Genomic DNA, 22,562 nt, shown 5'->3' with positions numbered 1-22,562 from the left:
GGCCGCTCGAGGCACTTTGCATGCATTCGCGGGCTTCTTTCATGCTCAGAAACACTTTAATGTAGCACATATTCAACAACAGGAAGCTGCATCAGGTGTTTTTCGCATTGCTATACAATTTTCTCATTTACACTTTTCACCTAATTATAATAATTGAGAAGTTAATTACTTACTTAAGACTAATTATGTAGTTAGGCAGAATGCAAAAATAATCTGGGTATCTCCAAGCGACGGCAAACAACATTACCTTGGTTTGGTCCAGTTACACGGCATTAGCATATATTTAATGTTTGGCTCAAGTTACATGAACACCCTGTATAAACACTGTATGAGGCTGCACATGCATAGAATTTACAGGGAGATGCGGGTTGAAAAATCGAATTTTTCTTCTGAAAATAATTTTTTACATTCTGATTGCAAAATTAAGCTTCAACATTCTATTTTCATGTGTACAAAATTAAACACGGTGTTACTTCGCCAAGGAGGCTGTAAAATTATTTTAATTGAAGCATGGTAGGTGCAGGGGCTTGATCTTTTCATTCATGCTCTACTGATGAGGCTCACAAGCACAGGCTTTGTCAAGATGGTGAGCTTTCCTGGAGCAACAAGAGGTGAGCACTAGCCCGAACTGAGCCAGCACAGGCTCACTTTAATTTTTTACCCAGTGCTTGAGCGAACACTACACTTCCTACATATGAGAGACTGACAAGCGAAAAGCTGTGATCTTGCAGTATTCAGCGCAAAAACCAGAATACGGCCGAGTCCCTCAACAGCAAGAGTTGGTTGCTGTGCGCCAAAACAAAATTTGGTTCACCTACTGTACTGGAGATGGTCACTTCTATATAGCCACACTGTGGTTCAACAAAAGCCACAACGGGTTTGAGGAGGTTCTACAGGAGTCCCAACTCGGGACATGATTGCTCTGAGCAACCAGAGAAGAATCAAAACACCCTCTGGAACACATACCACTGAAGCTAGATCTCGTCATTGCAGTGCAGCAAGGAAGCCTGGCTAGAGAAGGAAACAGGCAAGGGCTCTGACAATATCACCCACGCAGCAGAAGAACTTTAATGGTTTACACTTCTTCTGGAAAGACAGGTCTGCATTTTGTCCAAATTTCTTGCAAACTGATAATGGCACACTTCTGTTATTTTGACTCCGGTTAAATCGATGCCTGCCGAAGACCCCAGCTGGCACCCATGCATTTCTATGGGGCCAAAGATTTATTTCGATCCTAAATTTGGCATTCGCCGGATAATTCGAATGTGACCCGTCCGCATACATGCGCCTGACTCCTATGGTGATTTCAATAACAACCTCTTTAGTAGCACCGTCTGTCTCAGTGGAACATGGGGACAATGAATGTGTGGAACACGTCACCTCCCATTGAAAACGCATATTTTCGGCTCGCCCTAAGGAGATGAAAAAGCAACAATGGTAGCTAACTATTTCAGATTATGGTCCTTACCTAATTCTAACAGGCGCTCTCTCGTTTTTCAAAAAAGTTGGGCCGAAAATTGCCTGCATATATGATCACATATGAAACCAAAACAGCCTTCACAGCATTCATCCCCTTTACTGCGTATCATGGCTGCATTGCGGCGAAGCTGACTTTTGAAAACCTGCTGCTATTCTGAAAAATCGGGTGCGCATTAGATTTGTTTTGGTTAGGAGCTTTAAGCCATTCCTATGCTAATTTTCTACTATTCACACATATAAAATGGGTGTGCGTTTGATCCGGAATTGTGCTAAACTCGGAAAATACTGCCAAATGAATCAGTGGTATGTTTTGGTGTTTTCTTCTGCACCTTGTTTAATTCGACTCGCTGGATAAATCGATCAATTTCATCGATCCCGTCAGGGTCAAATTAACAGAAGTCGACTGTACCTGCAATAATATTAAGCAAGTTTAGAAACTCTAAGCTTAATTTTTTTTTTCAATCTGGCACTATTTTTACTACTTCTGCATGAAAATTCTTGTACCCAATGTGACTCAATATCGGTCACATTTTGCATGCACATAAATGTATATCAATGTTTATTATGCAAGTACCTATGTGTTATTGCAATTTGTTGCCGCTTTGACCATGTGCATTTTAGGAAACTATAATCAATGTTCTCAATAATGACAGTTGAGATGAAAAATTATTTTCCTTTAATAAAGCAAGAACAAAATACCTTTTTGAGCTCATTTCCAGTTACACAACTATAAGGAGCACTAATATAAGCTATTTTATAGTACTCTCCTAGGCTTGGTATGAAGCCTTGCACAAGAAACCATACTCCTATGGGGGGGCTAAGAACATATTTGAAAATGGGAGATTAAACTGTATTCTGCATAAATGCCATTTAATGAGCATTATTATTAACAAAAAGTGATTTCTTAGGAGCACCTACCCTCAATAAACACACTGCTTGAGTAAAGCTTCACGTAGATTCCAACATGTGCATTGGATCTGCATTTTTCTTTTTGCACACAAATACTTCAAGCCGCTCATCCTGTAGAATGGTCTCCGATATACTGATCGAAACACCAAGTCCAAAGAGACCTGTGTCACGCAACTGTGGTGTGCCGCATGCTTATCAATATGCTTTTTGTGCCTTTTCGGTTTGAATAAGGCAAAAATGTACACAAGGTGTAAAAAAAACCAGCCTATATAGAAACTGTGCCAAGACGACACCAATGCGCCTGTACTGCAAGTCATGCATGAACCTGCCCAGTCTCTCTGTCATATCACACCATTTAAATGGCTGATCACCAACCATCAGGGACAAGAGTCAACCAAGCAGACGCTGCTGAATTTGGAACTGGTTCTCAGGTTGGAGAACTTTCAAGCTGACTCCTGTTCATATGTTAAAAACCGTGCTTTTAAGCGTGAATAAAAATCACTCGGTGCAGACACGATGGGCATGCGAACTGCACAGCGAGAAGACTTGCTTGCTGGTGCTGCGTTGATTTATGCCGCAAAGACTACTGATGCACTGATGTGGTATGTGGTGGTGTCGTTAAATTGAAAATTAAATGCAGAGTTCTTTTGCTAAATCGACTAAGTGTTGAAATTAATACGATGGTCAAATGGGGTTGGCGTCATTTTAGACACTCGCAAAACCCTAAAATGGAATCCAGTTTGAGAACCCCTGATTTAGTAACTTTTTTTTCTTCTAACCAAATAACGAATCGGGATGTGCGACTGATGTGCAAAACAATTACACTTGGGCTTTTATTACTGAATGTTCTGAGGAGATTTGAGGATGTTCAATGAATGATGCACAGTACGGCATGCACAATGGATAGAAGTGATGAAGATGCAGTACCATGATGGTACATTACCAACTAGCCCAGCAGTCATGTCATGCAGCACTAGGGCACCTATTTCTGGGAAAGTACAGGAGAGTCCTCACACTGTTGGGAAGGGGAATGTAGATGCGCTTCTCGAGCCTCCTGCGCAGTGCCTCATCAATGTCCCAGGGAAAGTTGGTGGCCGCCAAAACCATCACCACCTTGGCAGGGTCCTCGTTGTTGGTGATGCCTGCATCACATAAGTGTCGCTGGCACTCAACACAAGGCATGGAGTACACTGAAACCTACCATCCATCTGGATAAGCAGCTCTGATTTTACACGCCGGCTGGCCTCATGCTCTGAGTCAGAGCCTCTTCGTGAACACAGGGAATCAATTTCATCAACGAAGATAGTACTTGGTGCATGGAACCGGGCCTGAAAAACAGAATGTTTTCTCCTGTTCACAGTGCAAGTGGGTGGCACCCTCAATAGCAGCTGACTTGTGCAACCTTGCAAAATCATAACGAAATTTTCAGCGAAGCTGTTTGTTACGAGCAGTTGCAGTAAGACTTTCAGTTGCCTGTAACTAAACCACACATTGCCCAGGTCCGAGAGGCCCACTTGAAACATTGCTTGCACATAACGCCCTCGAGCACTTGTTAAGGGATTTTTACAAGGGCAGTAATTCCTCCACAAACATATTACTTTGCCAGAACATTGGCCATACACAATGACATGCATGTTGATTCTTCAAAGCAGATACAAATTCATTCACTATTTTCTTGTGTATGGGCTTCACCAAAAAATTCAAGTCAAGTTCATGAAAACAAGTACGGTGGATGTTTTCGACCAGCTTTCTTAATCCTATATACAGTTGAACCTCGCAATAACGAAATCGGTGGGGAACATGAAAAAAATTGCTTTCGCGAGAATTTCATTGTTGCCAAAAGAGACAGCACAGATAGGTAATGCATCGCAGAACAAAACTTTGCTGTCAATATTCCGTTAGCCCACTTTGCATTGCTCAAGGATATAGAACCGCATTGCCGACAGCACAAAGTGCGCCGCATTAATCGACCAGCAGTGGCAGTACTGCCATAGCGCAGTATTCTCGGTCAATTGCTTTTGGAGATGCAATCAATTTTGCGAGATTTTGCATAACTCAGCACCGAACGCAGAGCAACAGCGCATGCAGCAGCATTTCTCCAGTGCACGCTGCTGCCTGTATGCGCCGACGTGTCCGGTGCCGAGCGCAAAAGTGATCGCAACTCGTGTACTAGAAGGTAAACGATCGAGATGGCGGCCCTTTCATGCAAATCTACATCCAGCGCCGAATCCGCACATGATGCCTGTCGAGTGGCACCAAAACCAGCGTTCTTGAAGCAAGGGATGCGTATTCCTGGACAATCGCTCAATCATGGCCCTGATGCGTGACGCTCCATATGCTGTGACCGCCATCTCAAGCACCATAAACAATTCCGTGTTGGTGGGACCTGGATTTCCTAGTTTTTGCTGCATTTTTCTCACTGAGACGCACATTACGCAGTGCACTGCCACGATCAGCGATTGTTGTTCGAAACACGCATTCAGTTTGCGATCAGTTTCACCTTAGGCGATTAGCCTAGGTTTCGCTGTCAGCTGCGGGGAACGCAAATTGAATGTGCGTTTCGAACAATTATCTACGATCTCGCCTAATAGGTGTGCAAAAACCACCGTCACATGTCGGTAGCAACTTGCGTGCCTCTCTAAACGGGTTATCAACAAACAAGATGGCGGCCATGACGTGTTTTCAGTGCACTGATCGCTTGTGCCACTTCGGTGTTTTTGCGGCGCCCACACAAGTGTAATGTGGTGGTGTTTCACGCAATTTTAGTGCAAAACAATCGCATTTGATCACATCTTGGAGCCTGCTAGCTTTACGCGAGTAGGTAATATGCGGAGTTACGTTTCAGCAAATTTCACTGATGCGGGATTGCAGTACAGTGATATTTCATTGCCGAGAGGTACGAAATGCATTGAATCTTACGGACGTTTGCCGGGGATACGAAAATGTTTCATTGTCGCGAGAATTTTGTTGTTGCTGGATTTCGTTATCGCGGGTTTCAACTGTGTGTGTCTGTGTGTGTGTGTGTCTATATATATATATATTGTCACGAAAAGACAATAGACGTTGTACCCGGCGTCGGCGAGGGAGGCGGTTGAACAAGATGGCGTGCAATAATTTAAGCCGGCGTCCTCAGCTTCTACCTCTTCTACTTCAGCGCCCGTCTCTTGCTGAGTGCGTGTTCCAGTCCCAACTTCTTCTTTTTTTTTTTTTTTAGCGCTGGCTCGTGACACCTGGCGGCATTACTCCCCCGCCAAAAGAAAGGCATCGACCCGATGCTTACTAAACTAGAAGGAGGAAGTGTGGAATTCGTATGATATCGGATTGGCGTCGCCTTAACGCGCGAAATACGGCTTGAGGCGAATAACATGCACTATCTCTGAGCGGTGCTGTCGACGCCGAGGCGACGCGGCACCGTCGGGAATGACTTCATAGTTCACTTCACTAACGCGGCGTATCACTTTGTAGGGTCCAAAGTATCTACTAAGGAGCTTCTCAGACAACCCCTGGCGACGGACTGGAGTCCACACCCAGACTTGGTCACCTGGCTGGTACTCGACGTGCCGATGTCGAAGGTTGTAGCGTCGGGCGTCTGTACTCTGTTGCTTCGCGATGTGTATGCGCGCGAGTTGGCGAGCTTCCTCTGCGTGTTGAGTAAGCTGCTCGGCGTCGGCAGTAAGTGATGCGTCGGTGTCGTGCGGGAGCATAGCGTCTAGCGTGGTCTGGACCTCGCGCCCGTAGACAAGACGGAACGGTGTGAAGCGTGTGGTTTCCTGAATGGCGGTGTTGTACGCGAATGTAACGTACGGCAGGACTTGATCCCATGTTTTATGCTGGACGTCCACATACATAGAAAGCATGTCAGCTATGGTTTTGTTTAGCCGTTCCATCAGTCCGTTGGTCTGCGGATGATAGGCAGTCGCCTTGCGATGCTGCGTGCAGCTCAGCTCGAATATGTCCTCTATAAGTTGGGCTGTAAAGGCAGTGCCTCTGTCGGTGATGACATGTGAGGGGGCACCATGTCTGAGGACTATGTGCTCGATAAAGAACTGGGCAACTTCGTAGGCCGTGGCACGTTGTACAGCTTTCGTCTCGGCGTAGCGTGTTAGATAGTCCGTGGCGACTATAATCCACTTGTTTCCGCTGGCTGACAAGGGAAAGGGTCCCAGAAGATCCATGCCGATTTGATCAAATGGCGCGCTAGGTGGTGCGATGGGTTGGAGTAACCCCCCGGGCTTCAAAGACGGCGACTTCCTGCGTTGACACTCCCGGCAGCTTTGCACGTAACGCTTCACCGTGGTAGAAAGTCTGGGCCAGTAGTACGTCTGGCGTACTCGTGCAAGAGTGCGTGAAAATCCCAAGTGTCCAGACGTGGGCTCATCATGGCAGGCTAGGAGAATGTCATCACGAAGGGCGGCAGGTATTACCAATAGATACTCTTTGTCGGTGGCACTCGAGTTTTTCTTGTAGAGGACGCCCTGTCGGAGGCAGAAGGTCGAGAGACTGCGAGACATATGTCGTGGGATTGTAGCATTCTTGCCTTCTAGATGATCGATGAGAGGGCGTATTTCGGCGTCCTCGCGCTGCCGTATGATCAAGTCTGATGCGGTGAGGGCCCCAAGGAATGCGCCGTCTTCGTCCATGTCCTGATCGCAAGTTTTGACGGGAGCGCGCGACAACGTGTCGGCATCTTCGTGTTTTCGGCCCGATTTGTAGACGATGGTAACATCGAACTCCTGCAGACGGAGACTCCATCGAGCAAGTCGCCCGGACGGGTCTCGTAAGTTGGCTAACCAACACAGGGAATGGTGGTCTGTCACCACCTTGAAAGGGCGACCGTAGAGATAAGGCCGAAATTTCATGATGGCCCACACAACCGCTAGACACTCTTTCTCGGAGGTGGAGTAGTTGATTTCGGCGCGTGAAAGGGTGCGACTGGCGTAAGCGATGACTCGCTCGACGCCTTCCTGGTGTTGAACGAGTACAGCGCCAAGACCGATGTTGCTGGCATCGGTATGCACCTCGGTGTCAGCGTCCTCGTCAAAGTGAGCGAGGACAGGTGATTCCTGCAGGCGTTGCCGTAACTCGGTGAAAGCTGCGTCCTGCTCATCCGCCCAAACAAAGGGTGTGTCTTCTCGCGTGAGGCGTATGAGTGGTTCAGCGATGCGCGAGAAATTGGCGATGAAGCGACGATAGTACGCACACAGACCGAGAAAGCGGCGTACTGCTTTCTTGTCACGAGGAGTCGGAAAAGCAGCAACAGCAGATGTTTTGTCTGGGTCAGGCTGGACGCCGTCGGCGTTCACGACATGCCCGAGGAACTTCAGCTCTTCGTAACCGAAGTGACACTTTTCTGGCTTTAGTGTGAGATTAGCGGAGCGGAGCGCCTCGAGTACCGCCTCTAAACGCTTCAGATGTTCATCGAAGGTCGCCGCAAACACGACGACGTCATCTAAGTATACTAAACAGCAGTGCCACTTCAGACCCGTCAGAACAGTGTCCATCATTCGCTGGAATGTGGCCGGTGCAGAACACAGGCCAAATGGAAGTACTTTAAATTCGTACAGTCCATCTGGGGTAACAAAGGCAGTTTTTTTGCGATCTCGTTCGTCAACTTCGATTTGCCAATATCCGCTCTTCAGATCTATGGATGAAAAATACCTGGTTCGCCGGAGTCGATCTAACGAATCATCGATCCGTGGAAGCGGATAAACGTCTTTTTTTTGTGACGTTGTTCAACTTTCTATAGTCAACGCAGAACCTAAGCGTTCCGTCTTTCTTTTTGACGAGGACCACCGGCGATGACCAAGGGCTTTGGGATGGTTGTATGACGTCATCGTCAAGCATTTCTTTCACTTGTGCATTAATCACGTTGCGCTCTTTCGCCGATACGCGATAAGGTAGTTGTCGTATGGGACGAGCATCGTCATACGTGATTATTCGGTGTCTCGTGATGGACGTCTGGCGTACCTTAGAAGAAGATGCGAAGCACTCCTTGAACCGAAGGAGCAACTCACGCAGCGCTTTCTGCTTTTCCTCCGAAAGGTCTGAATTGATGTCGATATTGCTGAGTGTCTGAGCTGGGTTCTCCTTCGTCACAGACGCACAGCATTCAGCAACGTCTGCTATGGGCTCAGCGAAAGCAATAGTAGTACGACGAAATAGGTGCCGATGTTCCTGGCTGAAATTCGTCACGAGGAGCGCCGAAAGTCCACCTCGAAGCATAATCAGACTGCGGGCTGCACATACACCGTGTGTCAGCATAAGGGAGGAATTGCCCTCTGCAACAGCTTCGCCGTCACGCAGATCATCGCATACGACCATTACCATGACACTTGCGCGTGGTGGTACAGTTACACTGTCGGCGTAAACTCGAAGCGCGTTACGTCGGCAATTGTCGCGGTTGTTCGCTGCTCTTTCTGTCGAAAAAGTCACTGTGCGCTCCCGGAGGTCTATAATGGCACCATACTCTCGCAGAAAGTCGACGCCCAAGATAAGGTCCCGAGAACAATCGCGGAGTATAAGGCAGCTGGCAGGAAACGTGGACCCACGAATTTGAACTCTGACCGTGCACATGCCCAACGGTGTGACGACATGTCCGCCAGCAGTACGAATTTGCGCTCCAGACCAAGGCGTGATAACTTTTCTAAGTTCCGTCGCTAGTTTTCCGCACAAGATTGAGTAGTCAGCCCCCGTGTCCAATAAAGCACTAACGTGGCGGCCGTCGAGCACAACAGGTATGTCGAGCGAGAGTCTGTCGCTGAGTTCGGCTGCTGTCGTCGTTGAATCGTGCTGAATAGACCGTGCTGGCGTCGATGGGAGGTCTTCGGAAGGGCGATTATCAGCGGCCTCGCCCCCGAAGGTCGCTGTTCTTAGTTTCCCCGGCGAGGGCTTGGCGATCGTCCCTGCGCTGCCATTGGAGGGCTTCTAGGAGCGGGGGAAGAACGCCTGGGGGACGGCGAGCGCGACTGCCGCCGCGGGAACAGTGGCATACTCTGCTGGGTCAAGTATTCTTCAATCGCCCTAGGCCTTTCACCATATCTGGGCCTTGGTGAATCCGCGGCAAAACCTTGCAGTCCGAGACGGCGGTATGGGCACTCGCGGTATATGTGACCGGCTTCTCCACAATGATAGCACAGAGGCCTTCTGTCCGGGGTACGCCAGACGTCAGATTTCCTTTCGGGTGGGCGACGATCCTCCATACGTTGGATTGGTTGCACAGATGGGAGCGGCGGGACGTATGACGCGGCGTAAGACGTGGCGGGGTCGAAATGGGTCGGAGCTTGGACAGGGACTCGCTTCAAAACTTCCGCATACGACGGCCGCTGCAACTGTGCTGTCACAGGCGGCGCATTGTTGTTAGGAACGGGACCCTGGATCGCTTGCTGCACTTCGTTCCTCACAAGGGCAGAAATGGAACCTAGCGTGGGCTGAGGCGGGCAGGTGAGCCGTTGAAGCTCATCACGCACCACAGAGCGGATAAGATCTCGGAGAACGTCCACGTTTCCAAAGGCAATCGCGCCCGTCAGTGAAGCAGCGTTCGCGTGCCTGTCATACGGAGCTGAGCGCTGGTCCGAAGGTGAAGTTGGGTTCAGTTGCCTGTCATAGAAAGTTGAGCGCTGGTGTAACATCTTTTCCATCGTGGTGGCTTCAGTTAAGAATTCAGCCACGGTCTTCGGCGGGCTTCGAACAAGGCCAGCAAATAGCTGTTCCTTAACTCCCCGCATTAGATGGCGCAGCTTCTTTTCCTCGGACATGGTTGGGTCCACCCGACGGAAGAGGCGCGTCATATCCTCGACGTACGACGTCACGCTCTCGTTCGGCAGATGAATGCGGGATTGGAGCGCCCGTTCGGCTCGTTCGCGGCGATCAGCATTGGTGTAGGTATCTAGCAAGGCACGACGGAAATCAAGCCACGATTTGATGACCCCTTCTCGGTTCTCGTACCAAGTGCGGGCACCGTCCTCCAAGCTGAAGTAGACGTTCCTTAACTTCGCCACGTCGCTCCATTCATTTATCTCGGCAACGCGCTCAAACTGGACCAACCAGTCTTCTACATCCTCGAAGATATCTCCGTGGAACACATTCGGCACTCGGAGATTCTGCAGCAGATACTGCGTTGCCGTTGTGGCCGTACCTTGCCTAATGGTCGGTAGGGACGTCGACGTTCCTTCCATACCGGTGTGTGGGGGCGTCGATGTTGTTGCGGAGAGATGATCAAGCTCCGGAGGCAATCCTCGGATTCTCCTGCTTGCCCGGTGAACAGGGGTGTCCACTAGGATAGGGCTGGTACTCCTGCTACCAGGAGGGGTTTGTGGCATCGGATAAACCGTACCCCGCACCTCCACCAGTTTTGTCACGAAAAGACAATAGACGTTGTACCCGGCGTCGGCGAGGGAGGCGGTTGAACAAGATGGCGTGCAATAATTTAAGCCGGCGTCCTCAGCTTCTACCTCTTCTACTTCAGCGCCCGTCTCTTGCTGAGCGCGTGTTCCAGTCCCAACTTCTTTTTTTTTTTTTTTAGCGCTGGCTCGTGACACCTGGCGGCAATATATATATATATATATATATATATATATATATATATATATATATATATATATATATATCTTGCACTTGAAGAAACTTCGTGTGACCTCAAGGAATTGTTCACTGAAGTGACATCCTTATATGAGAATTTACAACACCTCATAGTAGGAGACAGTTCAATTTCACAGCCCAAGTCCTTTCCCACCACCCAGCTCCTGGCATCTCTCTATCGTGTAATCTACCTTCGCGTAATTGTCGTATACTTCGCTATCACTAATACTGCTTCGCTTTTCCAGCAAAACTGCAACCTCTTTCTGCCTTTTTCTTTTTCTGAGTTCGAGTATAAGTGCTCCAGCACGTGACTGCTGTTGATTGATTTCGAGTGAATCCGGCTTGGCCTCATTTCGGTTACTGAGGGAATTATACAGGTTATCCAAACAAGACTAAAAAAAAAGCAGTTGCGTTACTCGAGGAAAACCTAGTGCATATTGTTTCCAGTACAGTGAAGTAGCCGTCAGTAATTCTATCGTTCCTGAAATTTAATTAGACAATTGCAATTAATTATGTAATTCGAGAAGTACCATCCTAATTATCAAAGCGTCGATGAGGAACTTGTAGGCAACCCCAGGCACTCCCAAATGACATCTAACTGCTGTGTTTTCAATGATGTACTAATTGCGTGCAATTTCTTCCGACTGGCAAACAAACCTCACGAAATATGAAAAATACCACATCAGTGTGCTCTCATCATAAAGCAGTGCCCTCAAATAAGCTGACTGAAAGCAACTGCATTGCCTGTCGCAAACCTGAAGAGATAGCGTATCACCTTGATATTGGTACGGAAAGAGACCCAACAGCAGGTTTCACGACTTTGCAGCTATTCTTTCCTCTCAATGTCACACTTATTATCCATCTCTCAAGGCTGACTGATCACATTGATAACAAAAGCTCCTTGATAACGCGGCCGAAGCGCCACTCTGACCGTGCATGAAATGTAAAAAGCAATGTAATAGGCATAGAATATTTCAAAATCCCAGCTTTGCTTGCACAGCATCAACAGAGCGTGCGCGCAGCTATATTTCGCTCCAGAAACTTGCTTCGGACGAAAGCCAAATTCAAGTGACAGTTTTAGTTTTCATGAGAGTGTATGCCTGCTGCAAGAACAGGTTCATGGCATAAAATAAAAGCGAAATAAACAGACCGGGAAGTGACCCACGTGTTGAGAAAAGGCAAAACGGATGCTTTCAAGAAAGTAAATACAGTGGAACCCCGTTCATACGTTTTTCACCGGACCGGGGAAAAAAAACGTAACAGCCGGGAAAACGCAACAGTGAGGAAAGCTTCGAAAATGAATGAAAAAAAGTGCAGCTTCAACTATAGACAATTTATTTCCACAGAGTGCGCTTAGGACCTAAAAAAAAGTCCAGAATTGTGGCTTGCCGTTTCTTTCGCTCGCTAGAAATCACCACACGTTTCTCAATAGCCTGGAAGGCCGCATTGCTGTCAGCGTCGCTGTGAGGTGCGACGTACCTGCGGAGGAGGTCCAGAGCCGCAACGGCTTTTCGAAAGCTACGATTTGGCAACTCCCCGGCATCATGCGGCTCGTGCATCGCAGTCTGCGACTTCACTCGCGACCGAGATCCCAACGATCTCGGCGATGCTCTGACACTCTGACGTCCCGACAACAACATCCCGTCGTATGTGACCGCCATTTTGGCTTTTGGCGAGTTTTGGCCGGGCTTGGCTATGGAGCTGGCTGCAAGAAGCCGCACGCCAATTCGATGGCGGCCTCTCGAACTGGCGTGCGGCTTCTTGCAGCCAGTTCCATAGCCAAGCCCGGCCAAAACTCGTCAAAAGCCAAAATGGCGGTTGGAGCGCGTTGCCTACTTTAGCCCAGGCGGGTTCGGGGGGCTAAGTTGCGACGTATCATGCGGGAACGTTTTCACAGCTACGACGTAACAGCGGGGTTCCTTATACACTGGATCCTATGGAAGCTATGCCGGGACCGGATGAAAACGACGTAGCAGCCGGGAAAACGCAGCAGTGAGGAACGTAACAGCGGGGTTCTACTGTAACCACTTCTAAATGAGCCAAATTGGCAACCGGGACACCTGCACAAAATACAAACAAAAAAATACATCAAATTTCAGTATGCTCTTATTACCTATGAATTCGTAAGCGCCATGGAACACCAGCTGCTACCTAGAGGACGTGTTTGAAGAGGTGTCTTTCTGCAGCTACGCAGTACAGAGTCTGCTTTATCACATATTCAATGGCATTCTTGATGACCAACGGTCAAATCCTATGGCAGACATCTGTTATACTTGTCTTGAGCTAATCTGACATCCATGTCTATCATGTAAAAACGATCTTTCACATAACCCCAAAGAAAGAAATTGAGTGAAGAGAGGTCAGGTAACCTAGCCGGACAATTTACAGGCCCATGCCTTCCACTCTATACTGCGCATGAAAAGTCGCATCCAGCCAGTTTTGTGCTCGGCTGCTGCTGTGTGCTGGTGCTCCATCTTGCTGATACCACAAAAGTGGAAGATGTGAAAGCGGGACTTCGGTGAGAAACTCATCCACCACTCCTTCAAGGATTTCGTCCATGTAATGCTGTCTGGTCAGTGTGTGATTGAAGAAGATGGGACTGATTATTCCACACCCCACACTGAACAACCACTGGGATACTACTGCGCAGCGCGCTTTACCCAGTCTGGATTGGAGCCACCCCAATAGTGTGCATTATGCAAATTTACTAGGCGTTTCTGTGAAAATTGGCTTCATCTGTGCACACTATATTGCTCAAAAAGACCGGTGACTCATCCGCTTTTGTGAGAACCACATTCGAGAAATCTAGACGATTCTACAGGTCCCTATCTTCCAAGCATTGGTGCTGGTTAAAGTGGAACGGGTGAAAGGTCGTGGTTTAGAATCCTCCAAACTGATGACTTGGAAATTGGTACCTGGGCGGCCACGTCCCACACGCTAGCATGGCGGTTTGAGACCATAAATGCTAGAACCTCTGTGCGTAGGCTAGGAATCAAAGATAAAGTCCTAGGGCGCTGTTGCATGATGCTGCTGGCTTGTTTCAAGTTTTCATAATTTATGGTGCTAGTAGACGTGTTTGGTACACCACCACACCTCCCATAACTGATATATATAGTTGCGGCCTTCCTCTTGTCATTTGCAGCTCCCAAGGAAAGGATAATTTTTACCTTCTGCTCATTGGAGAAGGACATAGCGACTGGGACAAAACAAAACACATCTTTAAACATTTGCACTGACTTTGTGAATTCGCTCTTGTGACAAAAAAACAAAAAAAAAAAAACAAACAAAAAACGAAATATCAGTTTACTTTATATACGCTTAGACAACAGCTATCACAGCTTGTTTCCAACTAACACTAAACGCGACGTGTTACTTTGGGTGAGGCACGGCAGATAAGGCACTAGCTCAATCACGATGTTTTATTTTTTTATTTCCTTTATTTCGTTCTGGCTAACTTGAAGGGAGCTTGTTCGAGGGCACTGCATTAAGATGCAGGCGGGAGCACAGTCACGTGGCATCTTTCATATTTCGCGGGGTTTATCTATCGTCAGAAATAATTAGTATGTAATTAGTATGTCGCTGAAAATGCCACAATTAGATGTCCCTTGGCTGTGCCTACACACGCCTCACTGACACTTTGATAATTAGGATATTATGTCTTGCATTAATTACAATTACCTAAACAAATCTCAGTAATTAATAACATTACTGGCAGGTACTCTACTGTACCAGAAACAACATGCACTAGGTTTTCTTTGAATAACGCAGTTGCTGTTTTTTAAAATTTAGTGCATGATAGTTAACTGGGACATTCTGTATATATTTATGACCTCTGCATGCAAGTGACGATGTTTCCATTCCTAATAAATATTGTAAATTATGAGAAGAGATTTTTTTTTTTCATGAGTCGTTGGCACTGCTTAATGGAAAGAGAAGCAATACTGAGACACACAACATTCACATGCATTTCACACGCCATTGATAAAAGGCTCTGCTGAAGGGGTCACTGGTTTCTTTCATGGTCAAAAAAGCACGCAAAGCAATTTGAAACGAGAGGAACATACAGCAACATATTCATTTCCTAAGCATAGGCTATCCATACCTTTAGAAATAATTTTTAGTTGGCTGCCTCCTTTTCTTTAAAAAAATATAATAAAATTTGTCCTGTGTATATATTTAAATATATTGTATATGTGCATGGTGTTTACAGCTGAAATTTAAAACAATGTTGATGTGAGGAAATACGGATGAGGCAGCTGCCGCTGGTACTTCTAATGCGGTTGTTCTATTGTTCAAAGTATGAATTAAAATTCGTGCATGTCCGTGCCAACAATGATGCAGTAAGCTATTAGCCACAATTAGCTATTATAGTGAACAAGGCTCCCGTGGGGGAGCCGAAACGTCATTCCATCTTTCCATAAAATTATGGGCTCACAGCACTTTTATATTTCTGCTATTAAAGAGCCAACATGAAAAATTCTTGTGGCAGAAGACTCCTTAGTGGGCACTTAACAACTTCAGTGGGCAACCAAAATTTGCTATGTGGCCTGGTGACAGGCCCTTTAATGTCAATAAGACATCAGCAACATCCTACTACATTTGTTAATTACTAAATAATTATGTCTGCAATACAAACAATCCAATAATAATCTGGCTGTAGTTTAATCAGAGTTGCTTGGTGCCTTTAATTTCAGCAGCAACCACTGGCTGATGAAAAAATGGTCCTGATCAGTCTAGTGCAATGCATGTGCACTTTAAAAGGCATCAGCACCTGCTCAACAGGGCATCATAATCACTTAACTATCATTATCATTTGCTTTCCGAAAAAAGAACTGTCCTAGACAGCACATAAAGTTGGACCAACGCTACAAATGTGGTGGCAGTTCATATACCAATGATGGTGCAACATTGGCATGGTAGCATGCTCAAATGTAGGCCACTATTGACCCAGCCTATGCAGAGCTCACCATCTCAAAGAGCAGGCGCACCAGCTTCTCACTTTCCCCCCGGTACTTGGAAGTGAGCGTTGATGAGGAAACGTTGAAGAAGGTTGTGCTGCACTCTGTGGCTACTGCCTTGGCCAGCATGGTCTTGCCAGTGCCTGGTGGCCCCACCATCAGCACACCCTGCGGTCATCAGCACACCCTGTTGGTCATCAGCACATCCTGTGGTCATCAGCACAAGCTCTCCACGAATCAAACTGCCAGTGTACATTAAAAGCATTACTTAAGGTGATTGCAGTGCAGATACAAGAGGCAAACAGAAAAGAACATAAGCAGATTGGGTGATGCAATCCTATTATTATACGGAAGTTAAGTATGCAGAAATTTACCATGCAAGATGGAGGCAAGCACATGGGGACAGAGATGTATTGTTGCCCTTAGTCAAGTGACTGTTAACTTGGTTGTCGAGTGTCACAGCACAATCCCCGGTGGCAGAAGTGCTGTCCTGTATATTCAAGGCGCAGCAGCAGGGGGAGGATGGTTTGTGTCTGAAGCATTAATGGATTTTGTTGCTCAGATTCACCAAGTGGCTTCAAAGATCCACCTTTAATGTCGGTACTGACAAGCACAGCAACGAAGCAAGGTTGAACAATGACAGGTGAGAAGAAACTTGCAATGTGATGAAGAAGACAAACACCATGAGCTGAAGATGACGCACACCACCAACAGCAGCAGCATCGTGACTGCTTCGTACAGGACGATGCTGAAGTTATGGTTCAGAGCACTGCCAAATGTAACTGTTCTAGCCACTTGTTCTGGACAATAAACCTCCTTTTAACTGATGGAGGTGCTGGGATCAACTGCCAAGCTTCTATCCTGGAAGTCTGCACCCGTACGCTACGGCCAGGTATACCCGAAGACGCAACTACGCCCCTGCCGTACATGTCCTTTCTACCCCATCATCTGCTCCAGGGTGCGTTACCAGAGGGATCCGGTGGCGCGGAGGACTGGCTATTGTCTTACGAGAGGGCAAGCGTCCACAACCGATGGCATGACACCACTAAGCTGAACAATGTCATCATCTACCTTTCTAATGTGGCTAACCTGTGGTTTAAAAACCATGAGGCAGATTTTTCAACCTGCCTCATATTCAAGGCAGCCTTCATAGAAGTGTTTGGGCGTCCCACGGTACGACAGTTGCATTTAAAGTCAAAAAGCATTTGCGCAAGCAAGCACAGCAGCCAGGCGAGTCATTCACAAGTTATATTGAGGAAGTTCTTGACCTCTCAAAGCGTGTCAATGCCTCCATGCCTGAATCTGAGAAAATCAAGCACATTATGAAAGGCATTGATGACGACGTCTTTCAGATGCTGCCTACAAAAAATCAGAGCAGCATAGTGGAGCTAATCAAATTGTGTCAAGAGCTACGATGAACTCTGGAAACAGCAGGGCTTGACTCATCACTTGGTTACAAACAAAGAGTGCCTTGCAGGCCTGGCCATCATCACTGACCAGTCAACACTGCTGCCACAGATCAAGGCATTCATATGCAAGGAAGTACTTTGGCAGCTCTCACTGGTGTGGTTTGCTCAGCAGCACCCTCAGCAGCATCCTGCTGCTTATCCATCACCCACTATTCGGCAGGCGATTCAAGTAGAAATTGCCGAAGCTGTGTCAGTGTCCCATAAGCCACATCCTGTAGCTGCTCCTTTCCCGTATGCCAACGTCATCGCAAGGCCTCGAATGCACCCTGTTTTCACGCTGGATCAACCAATTCAGGCGCACACTTCCCACCAAGGCCCTTGCACAGGCCCTGTAGCCACAAACCCTTGGTGCACTTCACACGACAAACCAATTTGCTTCGCCTGTGGTCGCCCCTGGCACATCGCCCACTACTGTCGCTGCCGTGTGAAGATGGCCATCTCATATGACTATCAATCAATGACTTGCTACGTCAATCAGCCCCCGCTCCACTACACTCTAGGATCACCTCTAAGCACTCCTGATCGTCATCACTCTCTCTCCTCAATGCATCGTCCCTGCCTACAGAGGAGGAAAACTAAATGCCGCAGTTCATGAGGCAAGAACTACGTCACTGTCACAGGGTCCAAGTCCTCACCTTTCTCTGTCAAACATCATTGCTATTTCTGTTGAAGGAGTCTCAACTCTTTCCCTTGCGGACACTGGAGCCTCTGTTTGTGTTATGAATGAGACTGTTGCTCCATCCTGAAAGTGACGATGCCAGTTGCTGGTATAGCCCTCCGTACTGCAACAGTGCAGCATGTTCATCAGTCAGCAACTTGTATGGCCCAAGTTGTAATTCAGGACGTTATGTACAACACTGAGTACATTGTGCTGTCATCTTGCTCTCACGACGTAATTCTTGAATGGGGTTTCCTCTCATGACACAAAGCCATCATCGACTATGAGCAGGCAGAAGGCAAACTTTCTCCTTTATGTGACCTCCGCCTAGACAATTTTCCCACACATCACCCTAAATTAGTCATCACTGAGGAGAATGACATTCCTCCGAACACTGCTGATGTTTTACGTGTCCTGCGGAAGCATCTCTGAAGCCACTGTTTTGTTTGCCCCTTCTGAGACACTCACCGCAAAAAATACTGTACTGCGCCCCTACGCAACCCTCGTTTTCTTGGCTGGTTTCAGTCATATTTTTGTCTGCAACCTTTTGTCCACTCTGCTTACATTGCTCAGTGGCCAATGTCTCGGCCATGTCCAAGCCATTCAGTCCCTGCATATTGTCAACATGCCAGATGCTACCGACATCGGCATTCTTTCTGCTTCCGACAAGTTTTACACCGACATCTTTAGCCCATCCATTGTTGACGGCCTTACACCAAATCAACGTTCAGAGCCTATCGCTGTCCTGTACCATTTTTGTTCTTTATTCGACACTATTCAGCCTTCTCTTGGATGCAAGCCAACTGTCACGCACCACATTGACACGGGCTTCCATTCACCACTGTGGCAACGACCATACCAAGTGTCTCCTGTGGAGCGTCGTGTGATTAGTGAGCATGTCGACAACATGTTTTGCTGCCACTGGCATGTCTTCTCGCCTCATCTCCTATCCTGTATCACTTTGATCCTGCAGCTCCACCAGATGTACACACAGATGCCAGCGGCATAGGTTTTGGCGTCGTCCTAGAACGAAAACCCGGACATTCTGAATACGTTGTTGCTTATGCTAGCCGTACACTCACCAAGCAGAGAGACCACCTCGAGTGTAACTGAAAAAGAATGCTTAACCATCGTATAGGCCCTTAGCAAGTTCCACCCTTACTTGTATGGCTGCCCTTTTGACGTCATCGTAGACCATCATGCCCTTTGTTTGCTAAAAAATTTGAAAGACCTATGTGACCACCCTGCCTGATGGGTTCTTCAACTTCAAGAGTTCGACATTAATGTGGTCTACTGCTCTGGCAGCAAGCATTCGGATGCTGATGCTCTGTAGCGGTCTCCTGTGTCTGCCAACTTTAACTGCCTGTCAACGCTTACACCTGTCATATCGCCTCTCAACGTTGACAGAATTGCTTCATTGCAGCACCATGACCCCTGGATAGCGGCCCTCCTCAACCTACTTTCCTACATGCCAATGCTTCCAGCCTCTCGCGCATTCCACCACCAAGCTGTTCACTTTGCCATTCACGGTGACCTTATGCACTGACACAACTACGCATCCAACGGCCAAAAATGGCTACTTCTCATACTGGGCAGCCTGCGGTCCATTATCTGTGCACATTTTCACGTTGACCCGCAGTATGCCCACGCCGGAGTCTTCAAAACATATGAACGACTTCGGCAGCATTACTACTGGCGAGGAATGTTTACATACGTCTGCAAATTCTTTCACTCATGTATGGACAGCCAACGTTGGATATGTCCACCTTGTCATTCAGCTGGAGCTTTGCAGCCCCTTCCTTGTCCCGCCCATTTGATCGTGTGGGAATTGCTCTCTGTGGTTCGCTTCCAATAATACCCGCCGGTAACTGCGGGATCATCGTCGCTGTCGACCATGTTATGAGGTACGCATAAACTCATTGCAACCTCCTTTCTGCTCCGCTGTTTCATCCTCTGTCACAGCCCACCTCGTGAACCTCTCAGCGGCATCTTTTTTTCTGAAGTTGTTGAAGCTCTTCTTGTTCAGTGCCACATTATTCATCGAACCACCACCGCCTACCACCCCCAGACCAATGGGCTCGCCGAATGTTTCAACCGGACCCTGGGTGACATGCTGGCCATGTACGTCGCATCTGACCACACAGATTGGGACATTCTACCATTAGTTACATTTGCCTACAACACTGCAACCCAAACCAACACTGACTTTTCTCTCTACTTTTTGCTCCACAGCCATCACCCATCCCACACTGTGGGCACCCTTCTGTCCTACCAGCACAATTCTTCTGAGTGTGTGCCTGTTTCGACTGTAGCACGTCATGCTGAGGAGTGCTGCAAGTTAGCATGCCACTTCACCATCGCTGAGCAACAGCGCCAGAAAAGGCTCTGTGATGCTCACTATGCACTATCTCTCCCAGCGACCTCACCTAGCTGTCAGTACCTTGAAATGCTCCTGGCCTCTGTTCGAAACTTCTTACCCGCTTTGATGGACCTTATCACAGCACTGTCCAACGCACATCTTTGATGATTTACGTCATCAAACCACTGACGTTCCCTTCTGACCTCCGTCATCATGAACATGACATTGTTCACATAGATCGCCTCAAGCAGCACCCTGAGCTGCTCATGGTTACTACTGCTTGAGCCAGCAGGTTGGTTGCATTTCTCCTTGGGGTGATTGTGATGAAGACGAACACCGTGAACTGATTGATATTGATGCACACCACCAACAGCAGCAACATTGTGATCACTTCACGCAAGACGAGGCTGAAGTTATGGTTTAGAGTGCTGCCCGACGAAACTGTTCTAGCCGCCTATTCTGGACAATAAGCCTCATTTTAGCCATAATTTGGCTAGCAGAAAATATCTGTTTAAGTTGCCAAAGGATGAAGATTTGGTGCATGCAATAACCCTACTTTCACCCATCTGTGCCACAAACATGACAACAGTTAAAATAGAGACTGATAGATGCAAGCACCTGCAAGTTTGTGTGTGCAGCAATGCATCGATAAGCTTTTGTGGTCACCTGTGGAATAAAAACACTTTCTATCTGGTGAATCCATCTTTTTCAGACACTCAGTAATTCTTACCTCAAGGTGATTCTCACAAAGTCCAAATTATCGGCCAATCATCATATCCATATTCATCGAGAAAGAGCAAAATTAGTCATGAGGAAACAGACAAAGCTAGAAGCAGCCACGGTAAAAGCCGATGAATTCAGGCTGGTGCTCATAAACAAATATGCGGCTTTAGAACAGGAAGATGAAGATAACATAGAACATGAATGAAACAGTAACTAGAGTGATTTCAGTAGCAGGAATCGAAGTGGGAGGTAAAGCACCAAGGCAACAAGTAGGCAAGCTCTCCCAAGTAACAAAACACCTAACAAAAAAACAACAAAGTATGATAAAAAGAATTCACTAATACCTTGATTTAGGCGAGTTGGTTCATCTTGACGGTTTTCATAAAAAAGCGCTAAAGACGAAGACGAAGTTGAAGGAACACATACGACAGGACTGGCGCATGTGTTCAAGTGCCAGTGCTGTCGTATGTGTTCCTTCGACTTCGTCTTCGTCTTTAGCGCTTCTTTATGTAAATTCACTAAACTGTCAAAGCTGATAAACAAGATGAAAGTGTGGCAGCCTCACAGTCGCACAGCAGCAGCCAGACACCCTTTCCCCTTATGACTCGATAAAATATCGTGGAGTGTGCGGGAAAGGAAAGTGGGGCAAGGGTGTGCAACCGAGCCGTAGAGGCTGAACGAACACAAAAATAAAGTCAGTTCTTGCTTGTTCTTTAGGGACGCATCACTCGCTTCTTTCTGCTGATTTCCAGCCACGCTCACGTCCTGCACTACATTGATGACCCAGACAAGTAGCAAGTGCTATGGACACACCTCAAGGCACTGAAATTCCGACACTCTCCGGCGTCGACATCAAACTGCCTCCGTTTTGGACTGCGGACCCTGCATTGTGGTTCATTCAGGTAGAATCACAATTCGCTGCATGGCGCATCACAGCTGATTCCACAAAATACCATTATGCGGTGAGCAGTCTGCCCCCTATCAACCCCTAGCGAAATTCGAGACCTGCTACTTTCCCCACCAGCAGACAACATTTACGAGGCGTTGAAGGCAACACTCATTGGCAGGATCACGCCCCCCGAAAGCTAATGACTACAACAGCTTCTCCACGAAGCCAACCTCGGCGACAGGACGCAAAGCCAGCTGCTGCGTCATATGCAGCAATTATTGGGCAGCAAAGTGGATGGTCTTGACAGCCTGCTGCTCCGAGAAATATTTCTACAGAAAATCTCCCCGAACGTCAGAATGGCCATGACTGCCTCAAATGAGAACGATCTATCCAAGCTGGCCGAGTTAGCAGACAAGCTCATGGTGGTAGCTCCCACATCTGTCGCGGCCATTACAAGTGAACCGTCTCCACATGAGCAGCTTCAAGAGATGAAAAACGAAATCTCGCACCTCGTGGATTCCGCGGCCGCCCTCCATACCGT

General features: G+C 47.4%; 1 protein-coding gene across 3 annotated transcripts in view; it reads right to left on the bottom strand.

The window, feature by feature from the left end:
* The window catches only part of Kat60 (katanin p60), a 157,953-nt gene that overhangs the window by 39,988 nt on the left and 95,403 nt on the right, over positions 1-22,562 (bottom strand). For all 3 annotated transcript variants that reach the window (XM_075697279.1, XM_075697278.1, XM_075697280.1), the window contains exons 6-8: positions 15,933-16,091; positions 3,590-3,716; positions 3,405-3,530 (exon numbers count right to left, since the gene is read on the bottom strand). In XM_075697279.1, the coding sequence (XP_075553394.1) occupies positions 3,405-3,530; positions 3,590-3,716; positions 15,933-16,091 (412 nt within the window). The remainder of the gene's footprint in view (positions 1-3,404; positions 3,531-3,589; positions 3,717-15,932; positions 16,092-22,562) is intronic.

Source organism: Dermacentor variabilis, chromosome 6, assembly GCF_050947875.1.
Source record: "Dermacentor variabilis isolate Ectoservices chromosome 6, ASM5094787v1, whole genome shotgun sequence".
Lineage (NCBI taxonomy): Eukaryota > Metazoa > Arthropoda > Arachnida > Ixodida > Ixodidae > Dermacentor > Dermacentor variabilis.
Note: the sequence above shows the minus strand (reverse complement) of the source record. Positions and strands in the feature narration are given on the sequence as shown.